The sequence below is a fragment of the Musca domestica genome, unplaced genomic scaffold, assembly GCF_030504385.1.
Source record: "Musca domestica strain aabys unplaced genomic scaffold, Musca_domestica.polishedcontigs.V.1.1 21, whole genome shotgun sequence".
NCBI classification, from domain to species: Eukaryota; Metazoa; Arthropoda; class Insecta; order Diptera; family Muscidae; genus Musca; species Musca domestica.
Genome location: NW_026712258.1, coordinates 12,948,145 through 12,974,922, shown reverse-complemented (window position 1 = coordinate 12,974,922; position 26,778 = coordinate 12,948,145). Strand labels below are relative to the sequence as shown.

General features: G+C 36.5%; 1 protein-coding gene across 4 annotated transcripts in view; it reads right to left on the bottom strand.

The window, feature by feature from the left end:
* Window positions 1-26,778, bottom strand: part of LOC101895423 (A disintegrin and metalloproteinase with thrombospondin motifs 1) — a 266,152-nt gene that overhangs the window by 148,536 nt on the left and 90,838 nt on the right. Inside the window, exon 1 of one of the 4 annotated variants that reach the window (XM_059122777.1) lies at window positions 4,997-5,167. The exons of the other annotated variants lie outside the window; for them this stretch is intronic. Coding sequence (XP_058978760.1) covers window positions 4,997-5,122 — 126 coding nt within the window. The 5' untranslated portion in view covers window positions 5,123-5,167. Of the gene's footprint in view, window positions 1-4,996; window positions 5,168-26,778 lie in introns of those variants that run through there. 4 annotated transcript variants of the gene reach the window in all.

Below are 26,778 nucleotides of genomic sequence, written 5' to 3'. Positions count from 1 at the left end.
AATACCAAATTTAAGAATTTCAACTCTATCCCTTCACCCAATACCAAATTTAGTAACACTTGGTACAAAACAATCTACATCTCTCCATTCTAGACACCAATAGTGATCGAAATTTGGTAACATTTAGTACTTTTCGTACAATTATAAAATACATTTCCAAACCACCTCCATATCTCAATTCCAGTTACCAACAGTCATCTAAATATCAGGATTTCAACTCTATTCCTTTACCTAATACCAAATTTAGTTTCATTTAGTACTCATATTCAAAACTACATCTCTCTACTCTATAAATCAATAGCGATCCAAAATTAGTAAGATTTAGTACTTTTCGTATAATTTTGGTACTCATTGCCAGAACCATTCTATATCTCCATACTAGACACCAATAATTATCGCAACATAAAATTTCAGGGTTTTAGCTCTATACTTCACCCAATACCGAATATAGTTCAATTCAGTACTTTTCGAGCAACTGTAGTACCGATTTCTAAACCCACTTCCATATCCCAACCTGAGAAATCAACAGTTAGCTAAATATTAAACTTTTCACAATATGATCTCTACCCCTATAACCAATACCATTTAGTACTTTTCGTACAATTATAGTACACAACAGAAATTTCAATATCAAATTTGAGGACACCAGCCCTATCCTTCACCCAATATCAAATTTAGTATCATTTAGTACTTTTCGTACAACTGGAATACACATTCCCGAAACAACCTCCATATCTCAATTCCGGAAACAAACATTATAACATTTGGGAAATCAACATTATCCCTTCACCAATACCAAATTTTGTACTTTTCCTACAACTGCAGAACATATTTTCAGATCCACCTCCATATCTTAATCATAGATACCAACTAAGAGCTGAGTATCAAATTTGTGGTTCCAGTCCTATCCCAATACCAAGTTTAGTAACATTTAGTACTTTTCGTACAAACATTGTAAAAATCAAAATCATATCCATATGAAAGGCGATCCTATTACAAAATTTCAAACTGCAAGTACTATGTTTCATCCAATACCAAATTTAGTATCATTTAGTACTTTTTGTACCAATAAAGGACACATTTCCAAACCACCGCCAAATCTCAAACACATATACTATAACTAGTCTAAATATCAAACTTTTTACAATTTTATCTCTATCAACTTAACCCGGGCCAAATTTAGTACCATTTAGTACTTTTCTTACAATTATTGTACACATTTCCATAACCACCTCAATACACACAAACACCGACACTAATACCAAATTTCAAGCACTATTTGTTCACCCAATACCAAATTGTACCAAATATAGTACAATTTAGTATTTTTCGTGCTATTATAAAAGCACCTTCATATCTCAACTCCAGATATCAACAGAGATCTTAATATCAAAATTCTGGATATCCTTCTCTCAATAACAAATTTAGTACAATTCGTATATATATAGGACGCACTTCCAAATTACAGAATTTTATCCCAATTCCTTCACTCAATAGCAAATATAGTACCATTCAGTGCTTGTCCATGTCCAGATTACATATGAACAGCGACCCATAATATCAAATTTCAGATTTCAAACACTATTTGTTCACCTAATACCAAATTGTACCAAATAGTATAGTACTATTTAGTAGTTTTCCAAAGTTCCAAATTGTTCCAAATTAAGTACAAATTTATAATTTGTGTACTTCCAAAACCAGGTTTAAAACAAAAAATAATAAAATAAATAAAATCAGGGACTCCAATACATAATTTAAAAATTTCAGCTTCAACCGTTCACCCTAAACCAAACTGTTTAAAATTTAGTACAATTTAGTACGGTTCGCGCACTTAGTACACATTTCCAAAACCACCCTCATATATCAAACTTACTTTACAGCCTTAATTCCCATAGTCATTTCAATTTTTTAACTCTATATGTTCACGTAAAAAAAAAATTCTATCTAGCGAGCTCATGGGGATTGTTGACTCTTTCCCTGCCTTATCCCCTGTTAAACATTACCATCTTTCTCCAACATCTTATAAACAACAACAATGGGATTGAGCCTGAATATTTTGCAACAATAACAACAAACCACTTCAGTTTCCAAAAACACTTCCGTACAGCCATCCTGGACTCCAACAGTGACTTTCATACCAAAACTTTAGATCATTCCGCTTGTCCAACACAAAGTATTCAATTTTTAGTACATTTGTGTACTTTTAGTACACTTCTAGTCTTATCACACTCTATACACCAACATTGACTCAAGAAAACTCCAAAAGTGTGTAATTCCAACCTCCATTATTCCTTTTATTGAAACAATGATCTTCTTTCTTTTCATTTAACGAAGGTTCATTGTCTTGCATTTCTCATATCTTTATTACGACACTTTTGGCACGCCATTCAAAAATTCCCCCTTTTTAAGTGACAGACTGTCATCTGGCAAATATTTGAGTGTGTCACAATTTGTGATTTGTCAACAACAAAGCATTTTGCACAAATACACACAAACCAACATACTTAGGGGTATGTATAATTTTTCTTGAAAAGGTGTTTATTCAGATGCTCTTCCTTTTCGAGAGTGTCAAAATAAATGGTTCCTAGACACAATTTTTATTGTCGAAATTTCTTGTTAATTTTTCAATAATTTTTATTTCAATGTTAATATTGCCATAAAAATGTTCTTAACCACTTTTTTTTGTCGTGATACTGCCTTTCAATTTTATTGATAAACAATGGATGCCAAGAAAAAAACCTTGTTTACAATATATTGGTCGCTGTATTTGGGCAACAATTTTGAGAAAAGTAATAAAAGTAAATCATTAGTGAGAATAATATTTTGTTTTAATGTCGTAGGGATGAACCTCAACTACAGTGAATTTTTTGCCGACAAAGGTATCAGCCAATGTTCGATTATTTAAATATGTTTTGACTTCTGTTATAATTATTCAAATTGTTGACCCTCTATGGAGTAGGCTCCGATGGAATGACCCAATATTGTTCACTACGTATCGGACCTAAATAAATATGGTATAATATTGCGACGTGTCAGTTTTGAACTATATCGACTACTTCCTTCACTTTATATGAGATAAATGATAATTTTTGAGGTACCAGACATAGTCGACGGTAATATTCCATTTTCATACTTCTTCGAATAAAGATAAAAATATTGGTATGAGTAAAATTATAGTAAAATCGAACATTTATATCCATTTTTATGCGAAACAAAAAATTCCATATTCATCTCAGGTTTCTGGTTGAGAGAAATATTTGGATATAGCAAGTTGTAAGGAATCGCTGACTTATTTCGCAAGTTATGACAGATAAATGAATTGAAAATTGTGACTCTTTGTGGGTGAGGTACCAGAAGGGGTTCGTAAATATACATCAACTTCGCAACAGATCTTGTGTTAACAAACATGTTTGTATGTGTGCTTTTTCGCTTTTTTGAGCGTTTTGTTCTTCAAAATCTTGAAGCCTATGTGGGGGAGGTCCCAGAAGAAAAAGGTCCGATATCTTTCATCTTTATAACAGATGTTGCGTTGATGGAAATATTGAGATGTACCAAGTCTGCATGGAATGGGATGTCAATTTCGTGTTTTATGAGCTTAATGGATATTCAAAATTTTGACCTATTGTGGGGGAGGTACCAGAAGGAGTGGACCGATATATTCCATCTTCATAGAAAATTTTATATTAGTAGAAATAATGGAATGTGTGAAATATGGAAAGAACCGCATACCTATTTCAGATTTAATAATCGTTATGTTTTTTCGAAATTTTGACTCTTTTGTGGGGGAGGTCCCCGAAGAAAAGGTCCGATATGTATGTATATATATGTATATTGAAATGTTCCCAGTCTGAGCCAAATATTACCTTTGAAAATTTCGGACTTTTGTGGTGGAGGTAAAAGAAGAAGTGGATCGATATTGCCCACCTCCGAACTCGATCTAACGATGTGCCATGTTTGAACCAAATCGGATACTCCTTTCGAGAGTTATTTTGCTCACCAGACAGACATACAGACGAACGGACGGACGGACATCGCTAGATAAACTCCAAATGTCCTGAAACGAATTTGATCAGCTATTTCGATGAGGCACGTTTTGGCCGTATCATAATGGACCGACAGATTTGATTTTTTTTTTTGTGTGTTTAATCACAATTTTAACCCGAATTTGCTGAAAAATTGCCGAAAGTATTCCTATTATGTAAGAAAAATCTTTGCGTAGAACTGTCTAAGTTTTGGCATGGTCCCCGTACAACTGTACCTCCAAATGTTTTGTATTACACTTTTCACCGAAAATGTTCCTATGAGAAAAAAATTGTTCGTACCGTTCCAGGTCTTCGTATAGCCTCCACGATATCTCCCGATTGTCGGTATTTTGATAATTTCAGCGACAGTATTCACCGGAATTGTTTTAAGATTCGTATTTAGAGTTCGTATGGGTACTACAGCCTATGACAGAAAATTGCCTATGCATGTCGAAGTCTTCGTATAGGCCCCATATATTAGTACCTCCCTATATTCCGTATTGTGGCGGTTTTAGGTACAATATTCACCGATTTTTTTTCAAGTTTCGTATTTCAATATTGTAATGGCTTATGACAAAAGTTTGTATTTGGAGTTCCTAATAGGTACCACAGCCTGTGACAGAAAATTGTCTATTTAGGTTCAGGTCTTCGTATAGTCCCGATATAACGGTACCTCCCTATATTCGGTATTTTGATAATTATAGCTACATTATTCACCGGATTTTTTTCAAGTTTCTTATTTGAATATTGTTATGGCTTATGACAAAAATTGCCTACGCAGGTCCAAGTCTTCGTATGGACCCCAATATAATGGCTACATTCGGTATTTTTAAGATTTTAATAGAATTTTTAAAGGGATTTTATTTTTTTGAAAATTTCCCAATTTGTTCCAAATAGTGGAGGGTATTTAAAGTTCGGCCCAAGCGAACTTACTGCTTTTTTACTTGTGTTAATTATTACGTTATGATGCTTACCTGATTACATTCCTCGGTCGTTTTATCCGACAGCTGGTAACGTTGTTGGTAATATTGCAAAATTAAACGTTTGCTTGCGATTTTTGTCATGTTGAGCGGTGTTACAGGTAAGGCAACTATCTTCATTAAATTATAAGGTTTTTTGCACTTCTTCTGCTTTTGTTTATTTCTTTTTTTAATTTATATTAAATAATAAATCATTTATTTCAATTCACTTCACTTTTGCTTTTCATTTTCAAATTTTCATTAATACATGTATTTTCTGTTGTTGTTGGTTTTGCCATTTAAAATATTCGCACATCAATCAATCAAAATACTATTTTGCACCTTTCGAAACAAACCGGATCAATTTAAATATGCACAAGAGAATACAAAAAAAAAACACACAATTTTAAACAAACCTTATCTCTCCTCCCCCTTTCCCCCTAAAAAGGAATGAAGGGAAAAACAAACAACAAAGTGAACGAATGAAGCGTAACGTCACTACTATCAATGCTCATTTAAAATAACGAACAAACAACACCAACAACAAACATCCAGGAACTAAACAAAGGCAACGAACAGAAGTTCAATGGCCGTTACAGATATTGGGCGAAAAGTCAAGCAACGGGTAAATGAAAGGAATTTGCAATATTTTTTGGTTCTTGTTGCTCTTCTTTTTGATTTTTTTTTGGTCTTGTCAGTTGGATGGGTATTTGACTTGACGTATGAACGTCATGTATGACCATACCTTAAAACTGACGACCATCATCACTCAAATGTTTTAACATGAAACATAATGAAAATATTTGGGAATTGCCAAAAAAAGGAAAAAAAAACGTAAAGATCAGCCAAAGTGTATTATGCGAAAGTGTAGAAAATTTCTTTTTTTGATTATCAGAAGTTCTGAAATTCTCTTTTTGAATTGCTTACGAAAAAAATGTTTGACTGGCGCTTGGATATTTTATTCAATTATTTTCAATTTCTTTTGATATTTTGTTGTTTATTTGCCTTGAAATCTTGTGCCACAGTTGATTGACTTTGATCTTGGCCAGGTCGAATGGGTTGGATGATGTTGCCAACCAAACTCGAGAATGAAATGTTAAAATTAACAAGAACAACCGAATCTTGCAACAGATCGCACACCCACTGGCCGAAAATCCTCTACAACTCCACCGAATTTCAGTTCACTACGTTTTCAAAAGCGCTTGCCATGCCTATCTGCAGAATTTCGTCAATGCAGTATAAGTTGTGTGTTCTGGCTTGTGGCTCGGCGGTGTTATTGGTACGAGGTATAAAATACTACTACTGCTGCTGGTGCATGACAGCAAAGTCCTCCAGTTGCAAAAATTATGATTGTCCCCACCAGCATTCTCGCCTGGCGAATGCGAAAGACACTCAAACACAATACAACAGAAGACAAGACAAGAGAAAGAGACTGCGAGCGCAAGCGGCTAAGGCTTAACAAAGACGCTTGTGCAGTGTGTGTGTGTGTGTGCATGCATTAGCGTAAGCAGCAGTGACAATGAGACTCCAGAGCCGCTTTACGGGAGTGCCTATGCCCAAAAATTAAAATTTGCGAATGATTCGTCGAAGCAACAAAAATTAATCGCGTCGAAGCAACAAAAATTAATCGCAAATGCGACTTGTCATGGGGATTTATGGAAAAGCCATAGTATGGGACATCCCTGTCGATTGCATTGTTGTTTTCTTAGAATATACAAATCCAGATTTAGCACAAAATTCAGATGAGAAGGGGAAAATAGAAATGATGCTATGACATGAATCATGGCTATGCGTCTATAGCAGACTCATCATTGGTTTGAGAGTTAATTAAGCTTGTCATTCTGCTTCAAACGGAATGGGGTCTGAAATTTGACTTAAGAATAGTTTTTTCCCCTCCACCATATTATGAAGGGTATATTAAGTTTCTCATTCCACCTCGAATTATACATTCGAGACATTTAAGACTTCAACGTATATATATTCTTGATCAGCATAAAATTCTATGTCGATTTAGCGATATACTATACTGTAGCTTCCGAACGAAAAAAAGGTTGATAAAATTTTACCCAGATGAGTGTTAGGTCTGCAGGACTTTTAGTATTGAAAATGGTATACCACATTTTGGTGTAACCCCCATATAACTCCACCGACAGCTTTAAGGGTTTTTAGATGTTTTAGTCACAATTTTATCCCAAATTTGCAGTAAAATGGCCGAATAATCCCATTATGTAAGAATTTTCTCCTACTTTCCTTTAGCTCTTCAAAAATCACCCTTTATATTAAAATATATATTTTTTGTTTTTGTCAACATACCACTTTAACCCCAGAATGACTTAAACCCCTTTACCATGTGTTTTAATTTTACCGATTTCGAGTCTTTAGGTACGGTGTTTTGCGTTGTTTAAAAAAAAAGAAAAACAACCTTAAAGGAACCAAATGAGGCATAATTTATTACACCCTTAGCCATATGGCTACAGAGGGTATATATCATTTTATACGGCCAAAACGTGCCCCATGGAAAGAACGGTTCAAGATCCCAGATCTCTTTGGATCAAGTCCGTTTTAGACCATTGGGATTTCCTTACAGAATTCAGCGTGATACTGGTAGCGTAGTCCGACGTCAAGGAAGTGGACGGAAGAAAACAGACAAACAAATGGTCAGCAGAAATGTTTCGAAAAATAAAGAAGCGACTTGATCGAAATCTGATTCGCCGATTTAAGGATGTCCGTCTGTCCGTTCGTCAGTCTGGCTGGTGCGGACGATAACTCTCGAGGTGAGTATCCGCGTGATATTATTGTCAAACTTAGATCGAGTCTGGAGATGGGAAATATCGGCCCACTCCTTCTGGTACCTCCCCACACAAAACGTCAAAATTTTCACAAAAATAAATTACACCATAGAACCAGAAATGATCATCCAGTCTTGTTCAAACTTTTCAGGTCCCAATATCTTTGTCAGTGCAGGTGCGAAATAGACAAAATCGGTCTAATCCATCAAATACCTTCCACACAAAGGGTCAACATTTTGAATAATAATAACTCTAATAAAATGTGATATATGAGTCCAATAGTCTTCAATTTTCATACACCGCAATATTTTTATTAACCCAAAGTCTGGGGTGAATATGGGATATATCGGTTCTTCTGGTACCTCCCCCACAAATGTTCAAGATTTTGTATATCCAAGAAGCTCATAAAACAGATTCCAATCAAACTTGCATCATCTCAATATTTCTATCAACACAGGGTCTGTTATAAAGATGGTAGAGATCGGACCATTCCTTCTGCTACCGCCCCCACAAAGAGTTTAAATTTTAAATATCCAAACCCGCATAAAATTCGAAATAAACATCACGTTCTCTTTAAATTTCACACATCTCATTATTTCTACTAACACAAAATCTGCTGTAAAGATGGGATATATCGGACCACTGCTTCTTGTGCCTTCCCCACAAGATTTGTTGTGAAAATAGGATATATCGGTGCACTTCTCTTGGTACCTTCCCCACAATGGGCCAATGGGTTTGAGTAATTACATCTCTCATAAAATACAAAATAAGCATCTGATTCTCTTCATATTTTACAGATCTCAACATTTTTATTAACAGAAAAGCCGATATATAGATGATGGATATCGATCCATCGCTTCTGGTATTTTCTCACAAACGGTTACAATTCTCAGTGTTTATATCTCTCATAACTTGCAAAGCAAATCAAAACAGTTTCGATCTTCTTATCACTATGTACAAATCCCTCTCAATCAGGGATCTGACGTACCACAAAAAATTTCAGATGAAGTGGAAGAATTCGAAACACTGTAATATTGCCGAGGACACCACAAAAAATAAAAAAAAAGACGGAATTTCCTTACCCTACGTTGGTTACCTCCCAATGTCAACTTTCAACAACGAATATACACTTGTTATATATTTTTAGCTCTACTCAGTTTTCCTTGTAATTTGTTGTTGTTGTTGTCGCACTTTTTTTTTTTTTTTTTGAGTAAGTGTGGGTCTAACTATTTACAAAATATAAAATTAAAAAATTTAAGCAGCATGCTTTTATTTTTATCGCCAACTCTAATGTAGGATAATATTACTGGTCCTCTTTTTGTCGTAACGATTGCATTTGTATAATAAAAAGGCCCCTCCCATTCAAAGCCTTCAAACAACCACAAGCTATGATTAGTGATCATGAAATGTTGTTGGTGGATGCGACATGTTGCACTGTCGACAACAGACAACGAAGCAGAAGCAACAGCAAAAACTGAACTGCAACCAACAGCCAGCCAAAGAAATCCTCCATTCATATGCATTACCATCAAACAAGAAAGACAAAAACAACCAGAACGAAGAACGAAGAACAAGTAAACCATTTGTTGTTGTTATTGTTGTCGTTGCTTGGTTGGTTGGTAGGTTTGACCGAAGATCAAAGCACCACCTCGTCATTAACAGAAGAAAAAAAAAACGAGGGAATATTTTAGCAGCATAAAGTAGAGAATTTCCATACTGTGTACTATTATCCAGTTATGTACAGTGGACCAAAAACAAATTACGGAAAAGAAGCACTGTTGTATGACCAAAAGAAGTTCTACGTATCTAAGATTATAAGGAAGGAAATTCGAATTTGGACGGTCATGGCCTGCACCCATTTCCATTATGAACTATGCCAATTCGTGAAGCTTGCTTACCAGCGGCCTAGACATAAATGCTTTCCAAACCTCTTCGTGGCGCCCAACAGACAGAAACTGAGATTTCTCAAGCAAAATGTTCTAAAAATATCTAGAATTGATCATTTCATGGAGCCCAGGCTGACTACATCCGTCTTGCTCAAAAAGCTTCAGATTTTATATAGCGAACGAGAGTACTCGCATATATTCCCTTATTTCTCAGGATCAGACTATCTACCTATTCGAGAACAACAAATCCATCTTGAGTTCTTGTAACTGATGGAAATTTCTGTGACATCATCACTGCGACCAAATCTGACTATGCACCCACGTTTGGAATAATCGAAATAAGACAACATTTTTTATCGGAGGCAATGGGATTAATAAATGGTTGTAATGAACTTTGCCGTAGGAAACTCAATGTCCACAGAATCAGAGAACTGAACTGTTATTCGGTAGGTTTCAATCATCGTTATGCGTGAAAATAACTTCGAATTTCTTAGACCGAATTTTGTGTGTACAGTACATAATGTCTGTGGTATACAGGGTGAGATGAAAAAACGGCAACCAACTTCAGATTGCTGTCATTTCTAAGCCACTCCTCCGACGGCTGTTAAAATTATTCCAGTGATATCTCATTATATTGTTTACAAGCGTACAAAAGCTTTTTGGTGAGAATTTTCAAGGAAAAAAGTTATTCGTGATAGAATTCAAGCGTGGTAGTGCGATTCCTTTATATTCGGCTGGAAAACCACAAGTGGCTATCGTTAGACCAATCCAGCATTTAAATGTCAATAAATCTTTTGTGACTTGTACCACCGCTCGTTACCGTCATACTGGTAGCGTAGACCTACGTCTAGAAAGTGGACGGAAGAAAACAGCAACATCAGCAGAAATGGTTCGAAAAGCAAAGAAGCAACAGTGGCCGAAAAATGGCTTGTGAGCTGAACATATCGCAATATTCCATTCGGCAAATATTGAAATATGAGCTCGGGGTAAAGCCATAGAAATTCCAAAAAGTGTAAGAACCTACACCGCAACGGAAAGAAACTAGACTCAAAAGAGCTAAAGAGTTGCTTCGCTAAGCCGAAATTGGTGAACTGCCGAATTAGGGTTTCTCCGATGAGGAAACATTTGTTGTCCAGCAGTTTGTAAACCAAAAAAAAATGATCTAGAGGTCAGCTGAATATGTGCATCTTCGGACACAAGAAATAAAGCCCGGCCATGGTGATGGTGTGGGCCGCCATAACAGCCGATGGTCGCTCACCTTTCGTATTATTCGACCGTGGCATTACAATAAATGCCGCATATTATTGCGAAAATATTCTGGAGGGTATATTAAAGCCTTGGGCACGCAAGCATTTTTGCCGAAGACCTTGGACATTCCAACAGGACTCAGCACCATCGCATTTCGCACGCGCCACCCAAGAATAGTTACAAAATGAAGTTCCTCGCTTCATTTCCAGCGCGCCATGGCCACCAAAAACTCCGGATACCAATTCATTGAAGTATTGTGTCTGGAGTATTTTATAAAGCAAAGTTGGCACTAAAAAAATACCAAAGTGCCGATCACCTCAAGCAAGCGCTTCGCCGGGAATGGGCCAAAATACCGAAGAGCAACATTCGGGCAGCGTGTGACGGTTTCATTGGCCGTTTGAAGACCATAATTGGTACCAACGGTGACAAATTCGAGCAAATCTAAACTTATTCTAAAATTTGATGCTGTTTCCAACATTTTTTGCTTTCATTTAATAAAATTTAAAAAGAAATGCAAAAATTATGGCATTTGAATTTGTTCCAGATTTTTTATCTCACCCGTCATATACTTTTTCGTTTCACGTAAGAGTACTCTCGCTCCAATTCGAATAGAAGGGGAAACTAGCCTTTTTTGGAGATTTAGTCCGATTGGCGCCCAAGCAGTGTTTTTTGGACACTAAATATAAGGGGGCGATACGAAAACGTAGATCTGCATAGACAATTTAATGCCAGTTGAAGTAGTACCCCTTGCGATCTCCAAATTTCAAATTTGAAATAGTTCTGGTAAAAAATGGAGCTTAAATCATTAAAATAACAAATATAGGGAGGTACCATTATATGGGGGATATAGAAAGACGTGGACCTTTATAAGCAATGTTTCATAAATAAAAGTGGTATACATAACTAACGCAAAATTACAAATTTTCACCGATTCCGGTCAAAAGTTGACATAAATGCTCAAAATTCCGAATATCGGGGGTAGAGTTATATGGGGCAATACCTAAACTTGGGTCTATATCGACAGTTCTATGCAAGGAAGTTTCTGACATAATGGGAACACGTTCTGCCAATTTGCAGCAATTTGTGACTAAAACACCCAAAAACCCTTAAATCCGTCGGGCTATGCCAAAATGTGCGCCGATGTAGCCCAAAGGCCCTGCAGACCAAAATATATCCGAGTAAAACTTAATATACCCACCTAATATACTATGGTGGAGGGTATAAAAATAAAGTAGGTTTGTGGTATCATTAACATCAAATCCGACGAAATTATATATCGGAGCTATAACGAAATCGCAAGCGAGAGTTATTTCGAAAAAAATATATATATATTTGGAGAGGTATTTCTGGGCTGTATCTGCTAACTTGTACGGATAATTGTTGTTATAGGGTACATATTACAGGTTAAATAGCAAATGTCTCATATTCGAGACAAAAGAACCCCATTATGCGTCTGGACGAAAATCCGCACTAATTAGTGACTCGTTTTGAATGTATCGGGTTTACGTTGCCCCAACTGATTGCAGACCCTATGTATCGGATACTAAATGCGCTCAGTGTGAGATTAAATTTTTTTTTTCAAAATTTGAAACTTTTGTGGTGGAGATGTTAGGAAATGTACTGATACCAAAACAGCAGACCCTGATGTTAGTTTTCAATATTTCCCAAATTGAAAACTAATCGGCTTCGAAAATGGCGTTGACATCAATCCGTACCGTTCTGTAGCCACATGACCAATTTCCCGAAACTTGAACCTATGATTTGAATGTAAGTTTGGAGGAACGAACATTGCTCTCATCCACAACTAGCAATGGACATGTCTCCCGCAATAAGGATCCATTCATCTCTCGCCACCTTTGCACCACTGTTAGTTACAAAGAAAATTCATCAATCCACGCTTATGAGCTGATTTTGTTGTTGTTGTTGTTGCCACACATTCTTGTGATCCTACACGTTCATGTGTCTGGATAAGTACATCACAAACTGACATTGGTAAAGTTGTTTTTTGTTTTCTTTCTTTTTTGGCCCGATGCAATGCAAGCCGACAAACCCCCACAAAAAGAAGGAGGCTTGAGTTGGCAACAAAGCCTCAAGTTCGATGCTTTATTTTTTTCTGGCCAAATTCACAGAATGAGTTGTGGCACTTGGGTGGGTTTGATTTAAATGATCGCGGACGTCTAGGAGCACTACAGACTTGCGGGCAATTTGTTTAAGCTTGTGTTGTTGTTGTTTTTTTTTTTCATTTTACTCCAGTTACCAGTTTTCTTTTAAAGTGAAATATGATTTCAATACTCTTGGCAAAGAAATGCAAATCATTTATTTTGTTTTTTTTTTTTTTTAAACACAGCACTTCACTCGCGAACGGACCAAGGAAAAAAAAACGGAGGTGACAGTAGTAAAGTACATATACACATCCAGGCAAATAAAGGAACACGTTTTGTTGTTGTTGCAGTGGCTTATCCGTTTTTTGTGAAAATATTTTTTTTTTTTTGAAATTCCGCCCGACACGAAGTTGAACGTTAATCATACCAGGCGCGTGTGTTCTGTGCCCAAGCTCTGTATGATCTGTTTTTTTGAACGCCAAGCGAGCTGTTGCTAGTCATTCGTCTGTCAGTCTTGCGTTGGAGTTAATGATGCTCCTTCGTAGACAAGAAACAGAAAAGCAAAACAAAATCTTGTGCTTGTGACGATGGTAAAGTGAAAACAGAAACGAGCTGAGCGACAGCAACAACCATCAGCAGCGACGACGACGACGATAACATCACTGGTTTGCAGAGGGAGGCAAAGCCATCATGTTGTTGTTTTTGTTGTTGTTGTTCTTGGCTAGTCCAATATTCTGCTCTAGCTTCGCAGCGCTTAGCTGGAATCATTCATACATTTGTGGCAAACAGACGGATGAACAAACAAAACGGCTCATAACTCTTCCTTGGCTTCCTCTACTTCTTCCGCTGGCGCTGACAGATCTCCCACAACTTCTCGGGACTTGAGATTGGCGATTATTATTATGATGCTGATGATGATGAATTTTGGTTGCCAGTCTGTCATTGTGGATGTTTGTTTACCATTCACTCCCCCCTTAAGATCAAGATAAACATGTGTGTGCACTGTTTGCGGATGGCGATGACGATGGTGATGCTGATGGCACGAGTGTAATAATTTCTATGATATGGACGATATGGTCACGCCGTCATCATCATCATAATGAACACTCAACCCCACCACCCAAACACAAGAACTAGAACAACAACATCTACAAATATAAATGATTTTTTTTTTCAACCTCCCGCATATCAATTTTTTGTAAGTGTTGTTTTGTTTTTCGATTTTCACAACAACATTAAAACAGCTGTCACTCCAATTTGTTTTAATTTGATGTGGTTGTTGTTGTTATTGTAATTTTCGTAATTGCCACTACAACAACTGCTGGTGGCAGAATTCTAATGAATTTGTTAATGACGTTGATCGTTTTATCAAAAAATTAACAACTAAGTTCAAGAACAAGAAAATCTAGACAATTAAGAAACTATCACAGCTTTGTGGGGAAGAACGACTGAAGACAGGGGTTAAGGGTGGCTAAATGGAACAGCAGCCAGAGGGTTATATTGATGATCTACGAAAGTGTGACCTTCAGTATCTTCAATTAAGTGGTACCACTGCAGAACGACATAAACTCCCTTGCCATGAATTCTAAACCTTAACAATTCAAAAACAAATCGGTCGTGCCGAACTTTTTATACCCTCCACAATTTTGGAGGAACTTGACAAATTTTCAAAAAATTCAGTCGAAAAATACCGCTTTAAGGAAAATCGTTATATCGGGGCTATACGAAGACGTGGTTCTGCATAAGTAATTTTTTTTTGTCATACGTTGTAGTACTCATTACGAGCTTCAAATGCGAAATTTGAAACAATTCCGGTTTCTCAAAATCTTCAAAATACCTAATAAAGGACTATACGAAGACTTCGATCTATATGCCCATTTTTTGCCATGGACTGTAGTACCCATTACGAATTTAAATAAGAAATTTGACCGAATATCGGGGGGTAACGTTATATGGAGGCTATGCAATATCGTGGACCAATATAGCCCATCTTCGAATATAACCTGCCGACAGACAAAAAAAAAATTAATGAACTTAATATACCCTCCATACTATGAATGGCGGATGGCATACAAACAGCAAATAAATCTGCATTTGTAAGGCGGGTCATGTTTTCCACCTTGCCTATGTTTCGGCGATTCATATATTTCTTACAAATCTTAACATCTTCAATTTTAACCACTCCTCTTAAAGATCTGCGTTAGATATGGTCGATAAATACCAATGTTGGCTTAACATTGTTTAGTTCAAACTGGACTTTTTGTTCACCTTCTACCATACTATGGAAGGCATATTATGATCCCTTGATGACTCTTCGATTTTTATAACTGTCCGCCTGTGAAATTGGATCGAGTTTCCGAAAAAAGTTAAGCAGGCGGACAAAGTTTTAGTCAAATATATTTAAGGTCGACAGAATTTTTATACTCTCAGCCATAGGGCTACATATCATTTGATAAGGCCAAAATGTGCTTCATCGAAATAACGGATTTAGACTCTAGGTCTCTTTGAATCAAATCCGTTTCAGGACATTTGGAGTTCATCAAGTCCGTCAGTCTATCTGGCTGTTGCACACGAAAACTCTCGAAGGAGTATCCGATTTGATCCATTCTTGGTACATGGTAATATTATTGTCAAACTTAGATCGAGTTCGAAAATTGGCAATATCGGCCCACTTTTTCCCCCACATTTTCAAAGACAATAATTTACTGCACAGAAAGAGAAAAGATAATCCGATTTCACTCCAACTCCGGAAAATCTTAATATTTACAACAGTGCTAGGTCAGGTGCGAAAAATGGCAATATCAGTCCACTCCATCAAGTATCTCACTCATAAAGGGTCAACATTTTTAATGACAGCGAGAGTTGTAAAACTCAGAATTTACATCCGATTCCATTCAGACTTCGTACATCCATACAATACAATACAATACAATACAATAAATAAAGATGGTAGAGATCGAAATAATTCTTCACGTAGCAACTTCACATAGGGTTCAAGATTTTGAAAAACAAAACGCTCCAAGAAAGCGGAAGAAGCATTCAACTCTCTTCAAATTTTACACACACAAACATGTTTGCTAACACAAGATCTGTTGTGAAAATGACACATATCTGCGAACCCACAAAGGGTCACTCACAAGGGGTCAAAAAATTTCAGTCTGTCATAACAAGTCAGCGATTCTTTACAACTTAATATTTCTCTTAACCAGAAACCTGAGATGAATATGGAATTTATGGTTTCGCATAAAAGTGGATATATATGTTCGATTTTCCTATAATTTTGTCAACACCAATATTTATACCCTACACCACAAGGTGGTCAGGGTATTATGTCTTTGTGCATTTGTTTGTAACAGGCAAAAGGAAATAGACCCATAGTTCCTTTTGATGATCTGCATAGAATCACTTTTTGATTTGATTTATGCATGTCAGTCCGTCTGTCCGTCCGTCCGTCTGTCCATGTATTCTTGTGAACAAAATGCAGGTCGCATTTATTATCCGATTGAGATGAAATTTTGCAAACAACATTTGTTTGGCCCAAGGACGAACCCTATTGAAATTGGAGATAATCGGTAAAAATTTAGATATAGCTCCCATATATATATATATCTTCGTCCGATTTGCCTTTTATTGTGCACCAAACGTGTAATATCAGCCCGAATAGTATGGAATTTTGCACATACAACCAAATTAGGCCTGAAAATAAGTATGCCAAATTTTATCGAAATCGGTTCAGATATAGCTATAGCTCCCATATATATTGTTCATCCGATTTGTTATTTTTGTCCTTCGCAGCCGTAATATGCACTCTGTAACAACAATATTTAAGGAAATATATCAAATGCAGCTCAGAAATACCTTTGCTAAATTTTATCGAAATCGGTTCAGATTTGGATATAGCTCCCATATATAACTTCGTCCGATTTACCATTTATTGTGCACCAAACGTCTAATATTTGTCCAAATAGGATGGAATTTGGCACATACGACCGAATTTAGTCTAGAAGGTAGTATGCCAAATTTGGTGAAGATCGGTTCAGATATGTTGTTCACCCGATTTGTTGTATTTGTTACCCACAGCCGTAATATGCACTCCGTAACAACGATATTCAGGGAAATATATCAAATACAGCTCAGAAATATCTTTGCCGAATTTTATCGAGATCGGTTCAGATTTGGATATAGTTCCCATATATATTTTTATCCGATTTCAAATTAATTTCGCACCAAATGGGCAATACAAGTCCGAATTTAAAAGACACAAATGCTTCGGCATATTTAGTCCTTTGAATTTTAAATTATAATTATAATCATAGCGGGTATGATTGAATTCTCCCATAAAAACTTTTCATTATTAAGTAGAGCTCAACTAAATTAGCAAAGTGGTGTAGGGTATCATAAAATCGGCCCCGCCCGACTTTAGGACTTTCTTTACTGGTTTTATCTGTTTTAGATGAAGTTTGAAAATAAAGTACTTCTGCGTGGTACCTCACGCGCTTTTTAACATTTTCTAAATATTATCACATATCTCATTTAAAGTGAAAAAAATGAGTCGATATAGTCCACCGACAGATACTTTTAAACCTGTTCGTACCAATTCTAGATCTTAAATATATATTACAATGTGCAATATCAACAACTCAAATTCCAAACGAGATTTGTAATTATACCCTCCACCTTAGAAAGGAGGATATATTCGATAGTTATGAGTGATTCTCAATAATATGGAAATAATAGAAATCGTATGGTTAGTCGTTCTGCATAATTAAACTTGAATGACATCTGAAGTTATTCTAGCATAGCATCTAAAGGGAAAATGTTAAAGAACTTGAAGCCTCGTAAAAGCGTGAATACATAATTACATAACCTCTGCCAACAATCGCAGATGTTCCTCATTACATTTCAATTAATTGGACATAAAAAATAACAAAACTTAAAGGTCATATTGGTACTTAAAAGCAGACTCTTGTTGGGAAATACATTTTACAGAAGTAGTTGTAAAATTATGACACACAGTGATTTTATGGCCAGAGTGATGTTTTACCCCACTTTACAATGATGGCCTGCCAAATGGTTCTTCTCATCATCATCGTCGTCGTCATCATCATCATCCGGTCCAATTCTATGCGCCAGCAAAAAAACACAAATTAACTAAATATGGGGCAGAAATATTTGCTCTGTACATAGTCCGTGGCAAAAAAAGGGGCCATTTAAAATAAGCAAAAGCAACATTTTAACATGCCAAATATTTTTGTTTTAAAATTAGGCCATTTTAAAAATAGAAGAAATAGAGAAAAAATCAAAAACGGAAATAAAAATAAACAAATCAAAAATTATACATGTCCATCATATAAATTTAACACCCAATTATTTTTATTACTTTGGCATTAAAATCCAAAAAGCTGGGGGTCAGTTATTTGTATGGGTACATCAATAAAGAAGGGAGCAGGGAGAATGAGATGCGGAGCATCATTCCCTGCCCTGCTCTTCTTTTGATTTGCAAAAAAAAACGAAATTTTTTGGGAGTGACATTTTCCAAGAATTGCAGGGTGCAACTCCATGGTGGCTCCGCAGAGTGTCTCCTAAATGCGGGTGTGTGTGCGAATGCTGTGCGGAATATTTTGGCATTGAAATATTTTAAATGGATTAGACCGCATCGAAATCAATATCAATTAACGACATTCGATTTGTTTAATGGCGCAATAAAAGGTGCAGCATCATTATGCAATAGAGCAGAAATTCAGCACACACACACACACACACTCACCAAAAAACACTCCGTTCTTGTTTTGTTAATGGCCTCCTACAACTTTTATCCGAAAATTGCGAAAAACGAACGAAAAAAAAAAAACAAAATACAGTTGCCTGCCAAATTCAATCTTGACTTTGGCTTTGTTTGCCGTGTTTTGTGTTCGGTGTTGAGTTGCTCAATTAACCGAAATAATGCAAATTTATTTCTTGTCAACCAATATCACCTTTAGGAGTCAAATTGGCATCAACAGCAGCCGCAGCAGCAACACCCATGTCATGGCTGTGAAACCCTCCAAACACAACACCCAAAACAATATTGAAAAATCGAATAAGTCATATGTCATTCGGTGGGTATTGAATTGTGAAATCGTCATTTTATCGCCATTAACAATTAATTTTGTGCAAATTAAGCCAACAATTCCACGAAAGGCGATGAAATCTGATATCGAGATAATTTGCGATGCGTTTTAGAATTTGGTGTTTGTGTTTTGATCGACATCTGAATAAGGTTAATTGTTTTAGAAAAGTGAAAGTAAATAAACGAGGTAATTTGTTATGTGCTAAGATGGGGGTGTATTAAATTTGTTGTTCCGTATGAAGCACCTAGAAATATTAACCCTCAGGATTCAGGTTGAAAGACATATATTTAGATATAGAATCGCTGAGTTGTTTCGCATGTTATGACAGATAAAAGTATTGGAAATTGTGTCCCTTTGTGGGTGAGGTACCAGAAGGGGTTCGCAGATATATAGCATCTTCACAATAAATCTTGTGTCAGCAAAAATGTTTGTATATGTGAAATTTGAAGAGTTTTTTAACATCTTGAACCCTATGTGGAGCAGGTAGCAAAAGAAATGGTCCGATCTCTACCAGAAAATCTGAGATGTACCATGTCTGGAATGGAATCGGATGTTGATTTCACTTTTTATGAGCCTCACGGTTATTCAAAATTTTGAGCATTCATGGTGGAGGTACCAGAAGGAGCAGACCGATATTGTTAATTTTCGCACCAGACCTAGCAATGACACAAATATTAGGATTTGCAAAGTTGTAGCAAAATCGGATTATCTTTTCTCTTTCTGTGCAAAAAAATATATATTTTTGAAAATTTCGACCACTTGTGGGAGAGGTACTAGAAGGATAGGACCGATATATTTCATCTTAACACCAGACCTTGGGATAATATAAATATTGGGATGTGTGAAATTTGAAGACAATCGGACTCCTAGATCACATTTTATGAGAGTTGCAATTATTTAAAATGTTGACCCTTTGTGGGGGAGGTAAAAGAAGGAGTGGACCGATATTATCCATTTTCGCCCCAGACCTAGAATTGACGCAAATATTAGGATTTGCAATGTTGGAGCAAAATCGGATTATCGTTTCTCTTTCTGTGCAAAAAATATATTTTTTGAAAATTTCGACCTTTTGTGGGGGAGGTACCAGAAGGAGTGGACCGCTATATTCCATTTAAACACCAGACCTTGGGATAATATAAATATTGGGATGTGTGAAATTTGAAGACAATCGGACTCCTACATCACATTTTATGAGAGTTGCAATTATTTAAAATGTTGACCCTTTTTGGGGGAGGTACCAGAAGGAGTGAACCGATATTATCCATTTTCGCACCTGATCTAGCACTGATGCAAATATTAGGATTAGCAAGCTGGAGCAAAATCGGATGCTCTTTTTTTCTGTGGAGTCAAATGTTTTCTTTGAAAAATTCGAACTTTTGTGGGGAAGTTACCAAAAGAAATGGACCGATATAACCCATCTCCGAACTCGATCTAAGTTTGATAAAAATATTACCATGTACAATGTTTGGACCCAATCGGATACTCCCTTCAAGAGTTATCGTGTGCACAAGCCAGCCAGACAGACGGACGGATATTGCAAGATCGACTCCAAATGTCTTGAAACGGATTTGGTCGAAAGAGACCTTGGCTCTACTAGGCACGTTTAGGCGGTATCAAATGATATATATCCTCTCTAGCCATATGACTGAGGTTATAAAAAATATTGAAATACTTTAATGCGTAAACAAACAATTAGCTCAGTCTACCAACGCATGAACATGCCAGGAAAATCTGACCATGAGAAAAGCAGGAACATGCCAAATTTAGCCCACATAGATGATAGGTTTATTTCATAGCAAATGCCAAGCGTGCAAGAAATTGCAATCTTTTGAAGTTGAGTGGCATTTCGGTTGCAATTGAGGAATTCAAGGTAGCAACATACATCCCCGTAATAATCGTATTCTCAATTAAATTGTTGAGCAGTTGTTTACTGTTAGCCTAATATCACTGCCAAGGCGTTGAGGGATAAAATCATATCCCAATCTGAACCGATTCCAATATAATTTGACAAAATTTACGTTGACACCAAATTCTGTTACACCTTCCATATTTCATGAAAATTGGAGGTACATACCGTGTATGGGAAATCGGCCGACAATATATATGGAAGCTTTATCCAACTCTTAACCGATTTCTAGTTAATTTATAAAATTTATTATATTAAACAAATTCCGCCAAACATATTTAATTTCTTTGAAATCGGACATACATATAGCATTGGGTTCATCAAATATATAAAATCGACCGAAAATAAATATGGGAGCTATATCCAAATCTTAACCGATTTGAATATAATTTGACAAAATTTATTTTTGTACCAAATTTTGTCACTTATTCCAAATTTCCTTGGAATTGAAAATACACATCGGTCGAAAATATATATGGGAGCTATATCCAAATATGTAACGATTTCAATATAATTTAGTAAATTTATTAATGTACCAAATTTAGTAACGAATTTTATTGAAATCGAACATACGTATCGGGTTTGGTGCATCAAATACATGAAATCGGCCGAAAAGTATATGGTAAATCTGAACCGATTTCAATATAATTTGGCAAATTAATTTTTGTTTCAAATTCCGTTACGCATTCCAAATTTGGAGACTGTATCTGTAATCGGTCGATAGATACGTGCATATAAAATCTAACTTTTTCGGAGGTATCTCCGATTCTGATGCTGTACCTCCAGTTCCAATTGGAATTTCAAAAATTTATATTGCCCATGTTACTTTCAGACGATGTTGTAGTATACTTGGAAATTCTGTTTAACGATTTTCGAGTCCAAAAATTGCAAACAAACATACAAACATTTTCCTCTTTTATAGATCTAGATTATTCATTACTCATTCTAGGACTTCTTTCCTAAAGTACCAACCATCGAACTTCGAACGCTATGAGGAAAAATGAATCTCTCAAAAAACTCTTGCTTTTACTTGCATTCGTTTCCATGAATCGGAAACAGACCAACTTTCTCGATGATTAATGGTTATTGCCAAATTCCTTTCAGGCAATACTTTTTCTCTTCTTTAACACAAGATTCCATCCGGTTCTGAGAACTTGCGAGTTGATATTCCTCTTTAACCGGTACCAATTTTATCTCCTATATCAAGAAATTATTCTACTAACAAAGTAAATGAAAGTACAAAGTCCATGATAATCCGATGGTCATATCGGAACTTGTTGATTTCCATCCCAGGTACGAGAACATCTTACCAATGCTAAAGCAAAATTAATAATTCACTTTTAATTTTCAAATATTATTTTATATATCCTAAATGCATAAAGCAACGGAAATTGTATTTATTTTTTACATTCCTCGCCGGAATGGGGTAAACAAAATAATCGTTATTTAAATAGAAATTGTTATTGTTGTAGTATTTGTTGGATGTAAGACAAAAACAAACAAACGAACAAACAAAAGAAACATCAAAGCCTTTAGGAGGCGCCATCATAAATCCTTCAGAAGCCAAAACAAAATCATCATTCCAAAGTCATGCCACAACAACATAGCGAAGAGGGGATCGAACGCCTCCATTGAAACATTTGTTTTTCGAAAGAGAAACACCAAAAAAATGTTTGCGGATAAAAAACACCAACCACTCAACAACAAAAGGAAGTGATATTTTTTTTGGTGTGAATATTTTTCAACAAATATTCCATGCATGTCATAGGGATTATAAACCGAGACGGGCACTGTAGACATCTGTTTGGGGTTGGAGAGGGATTAACAACAAATGTGGTATTAATGAAAACGACGGGGGAGGGGTGGGGGCCATTAATATGAATAAACAGCAAAGTGGTGTAAAATTTTATTTAAAATAAATGAAAGAACCTCATTGTTGTTGTTGTGGTTGCGGTTGAATGTAATAAATTTCATGGTGGCCGAAATGAAAATGAATTTTGGGGACTTTCCTCTAATGTTATTTAATAAAGCATAAATAATGGTTTATTAAAAACTTAAAGCTTCTTCATTAGACACATTGTATTGGAAGGGAAACATAAATAATTCAGAAGAAAGAGAATTACAACAACAACGTATGTTCTTACAAAAATGCATATCATTTTTCATTCGAAAAAAAAATATTATTATGGAATATAGAAAATCCATTCATATTAATTTTGTTAAAAGATTTCCGGCATTCACCCAGCCAAAAAGGGCACAGCGAACGATCGCATAACATGTTTGTTGGCAACAAAACGTTCTGGGAGGCATTCCTACCACAACCATCAAGTGCCACAGCTGTATGTCGGTGTTTGTATGTTTACGATGGCTTTGCCACAACATGTTCACAAACTTATCATTGACAAGACACACACACATCATACTTTGGTTGTAATGGCAATGGTCAGTGGTGTAGTTAAAGGGGGGGGGGGGTGTCATTTCAATCCGGAAATCCATCTTTTATATATAAAAATAGTAGTATAATGACAGACGTACTGAGAATCAACGCCCATACAAAATGGCTGAAGGTAGAATCTTGAGGGTCAGGAAATTCATACTAAAAGGTTACGAACAGTACTAAATTGTACTAGAAATTAAATATTTTTTATTGGACAAACGAAATGAGCTAGAATTCTGAAATTTAGAATGAGAGTCACAGATGGATAGCAGGATAGATGTAACAAAGGGTTTGGGTGAAGGTATACAGGGTGAAATTTAAAAACTGCAACAAAGTCAAACGCCATAATTATTACATTTTTTTTATTTTATTGAATGAAAGCAAAAAAATATCGGAAATAGCATTTAATTTTAGAATAAGTTTAGATTTGTTCGAATTGGTCACCTTTGGCACGAATTATGGCCTTCAAACGGCCAATGAAACCGTCACACGCTGCCCGAATGTTGCTCTGCGGTATTTTGGTCCATTCCCGGCGAAGCGTTTGCTTGAGGTGATCAACACTTTGGTATTTTTTAGTGCCAACCTTGCTTTTCAAAATACTCCAGACACAATAGTCCAACGGACTGGTATCTGGAGATTTTGGTGACCATTGTGCGCTGGAAATGAAGCGAGGAACCTAATTTTGTAACCTTTCATGGGTGGCGCGTGCTAAGTGCGATGGTGCTGAGTCTGTTGGAATGTCAAAAATGTATGGGTGCCCAAGGCTTTAGTACACCCACCAGAATATTTTCGAGATAATATTTGGCATTTATTCTGATGCCACGGTCTATTAATACGAGCGGAGAGCGATCATCGGCTGTTATTTCGGCCCACCCCATTACCATGGCCGGCGCTTGAGTTCTGGTGGCCAACCGAAGGTGCACATTTTCAACTGACCTCTTTGGCAAGTAAACACGATCATTTTGCTTGTTTACAAACTGCTGGACAACGAATGTTTTCTCATCGGGGAAACCAAATTCGGCAGTTCACCACTTTCGGTCAAGCGAAGCAACTACTTAGCTCTGTTGAGTCTATTTTCTTTCTGTTGCGGTGTAAGATTTTGCACTTTTTGGAATTTCAATGGCTTTACCCCGAGCTCATTTTTCAATATTTGCCGAATGAAATGTTGCGATATGTTCAGCTCACGAGCCATTTTTCGGCCACTGCGACGCGGGTTTCAATCAAATCGCTTCTTTACTTTTCGAACCATTTCTGCTGATGTTGCTGAAGTTGGTTTCAGTTTTTTCATCTCACCCTGTATGGTGCAATTTGGCTTTGAGTATACAAATGGAGCTTTAAATCTGAAATTCTAGATTAGGGTCGTTGTTCATACGTAGCCTGGCAATACGGACGTTGTTTCGGAAATGTGTACTATATCTGTACGAAAAGTACTGAATGGTACCAAACTGGGCATTGGGTAAAGAGATACAATTCTAAAATATTATATATTAGATTATTGATGGTATCCGTGTTTAAAGAATTGGCGGTGTTTTTAAAATGTGTCCTATAATTGTACGAAAAGTACTAAGTGGTACTAATTTTATCATTGGCTGAATGGATGAAACTAGAATACCGAAATTTGATATTGAGGTCTCTGTTCGTATCTTGGATTGAGATATGAAGTTAGTTTCGAAAATGTTTACTATAATTGTACGTAAAGTACTAAATAGTACTAGATTCGGTATTGGGTGAAAGGATAGAGCTGGAATTCCGAAATTTAATATTGAGGTTTCTGTTGGTATCTGGGATTTAGATATGAAGTTGTATTTGGAAATGGCTACTACAAGTGCACAAAAAGTACTAATAGTGCTATTCTGGGTACAATTTGGTATTGCGTGTACAGATAGTACTTAAAATCGGAAATTTGTTAATAGGATCGATGTTCATGCATAGTCTAAATATATGGAGGTGGTTTCGGAAATGTGTAATATAATTGCACGAAAAGTACTGAATAGTACTATATTTGGAATTGGGTGAAAGGATAGAGATAAAGTTCTTACATTTGATATTTAGATAACTGAAGGTATCTGTGTTTGAGATTTAGTGGTGGTTTGGAAATGCATCCTTTATTTGTACGAAAAGTACTAAATTTTTGTATCTGGAATTGAGACATAGATATGGTTTTGGAAATAAAAATTGTACGAAAATGTAGCAAATCTGGTATTGAATGAAGGAATAGAGCTGATATCTTGAAATTTTATGCAATTAGGAGTGCACTTAAACTCAAAGAACTAAACCAATGGCGGAGTCCTTGGGGCATTCTGAGATCCTAGGACGTGTAAGGAATGTGGGGGAGGAAGCCAACACTAGTGATCATATCTCACCACGGTTGTGCCTTGACCCACCTGACTTCCACATACCTGCTAGAGACACCTGAGCCCGTAGCAATCCATAGCTGTCTATACCGACGTCTGCGGCATAGCTTTCAATACCGACGGTTCAAAGATGGAATGCGGTACGCAAGCTGGGGTCATCTGTGACACTCTTAATGTTCGCGAATCCTACAAGCTTAGAAACTGTAGCGTATTTCAGGCGAAAATTTTTGCGGTCAAAAAAGCCATAGAGGTACAACGAGGTTATCAGTCCGGTGACTATAAACGTCGATAGTCAAGCGGCACTGAAAGCCTTAAACTCCTCTACTATAAAGTCTAAGGTTGTTTTTGACTGCAGGAGATCCTTGGAAAACGCTAGGCTGTCCATCAAGTTAAGTTGGGTTCCTGGTCTTTGCAACATTTCAGGCAACGAGAATGCAGACGAATTGGCTAGGCTAGGATCCGAATCGACTATCATTGAAGTTGAGAATTCGGCTAAACCACCCCTATGCAACTTCCTACAGGTAATGCATAAAAATTACTCGGAGAGAATTCAACTAAAATGGCTATACGAAAGGGGATGCAACATCTCGAAAAGAATCTGACCCACACTCCCGAGAAGAGAGCAAAGTCGCTACTGTCATTGTCTAAACCTGACTTAAAACTTGTGGTAGATATCATCACAGGTCACTGCAAGGTGAGGGCAATGACGTCAAAATGGGGCAGCGATGACATTGATTACTATTGATGTAATTGATTACTGTAGTATATATCGAAGAAGAAACGATCGAACATCTGCTCTGCCATTGTTCAGAACTCATCAACGTGAGACACACCCTGGTGGGGGAACAAATTTCAGATGATTTGTCTTCGTTCTCTAACTCCGAACCTACAGTAATTCTTCAATTAGCCAGAAGATTTAAGTGGTTAAAGACGACACGGCAAGATCTCTAGCCGTGGATCACCCT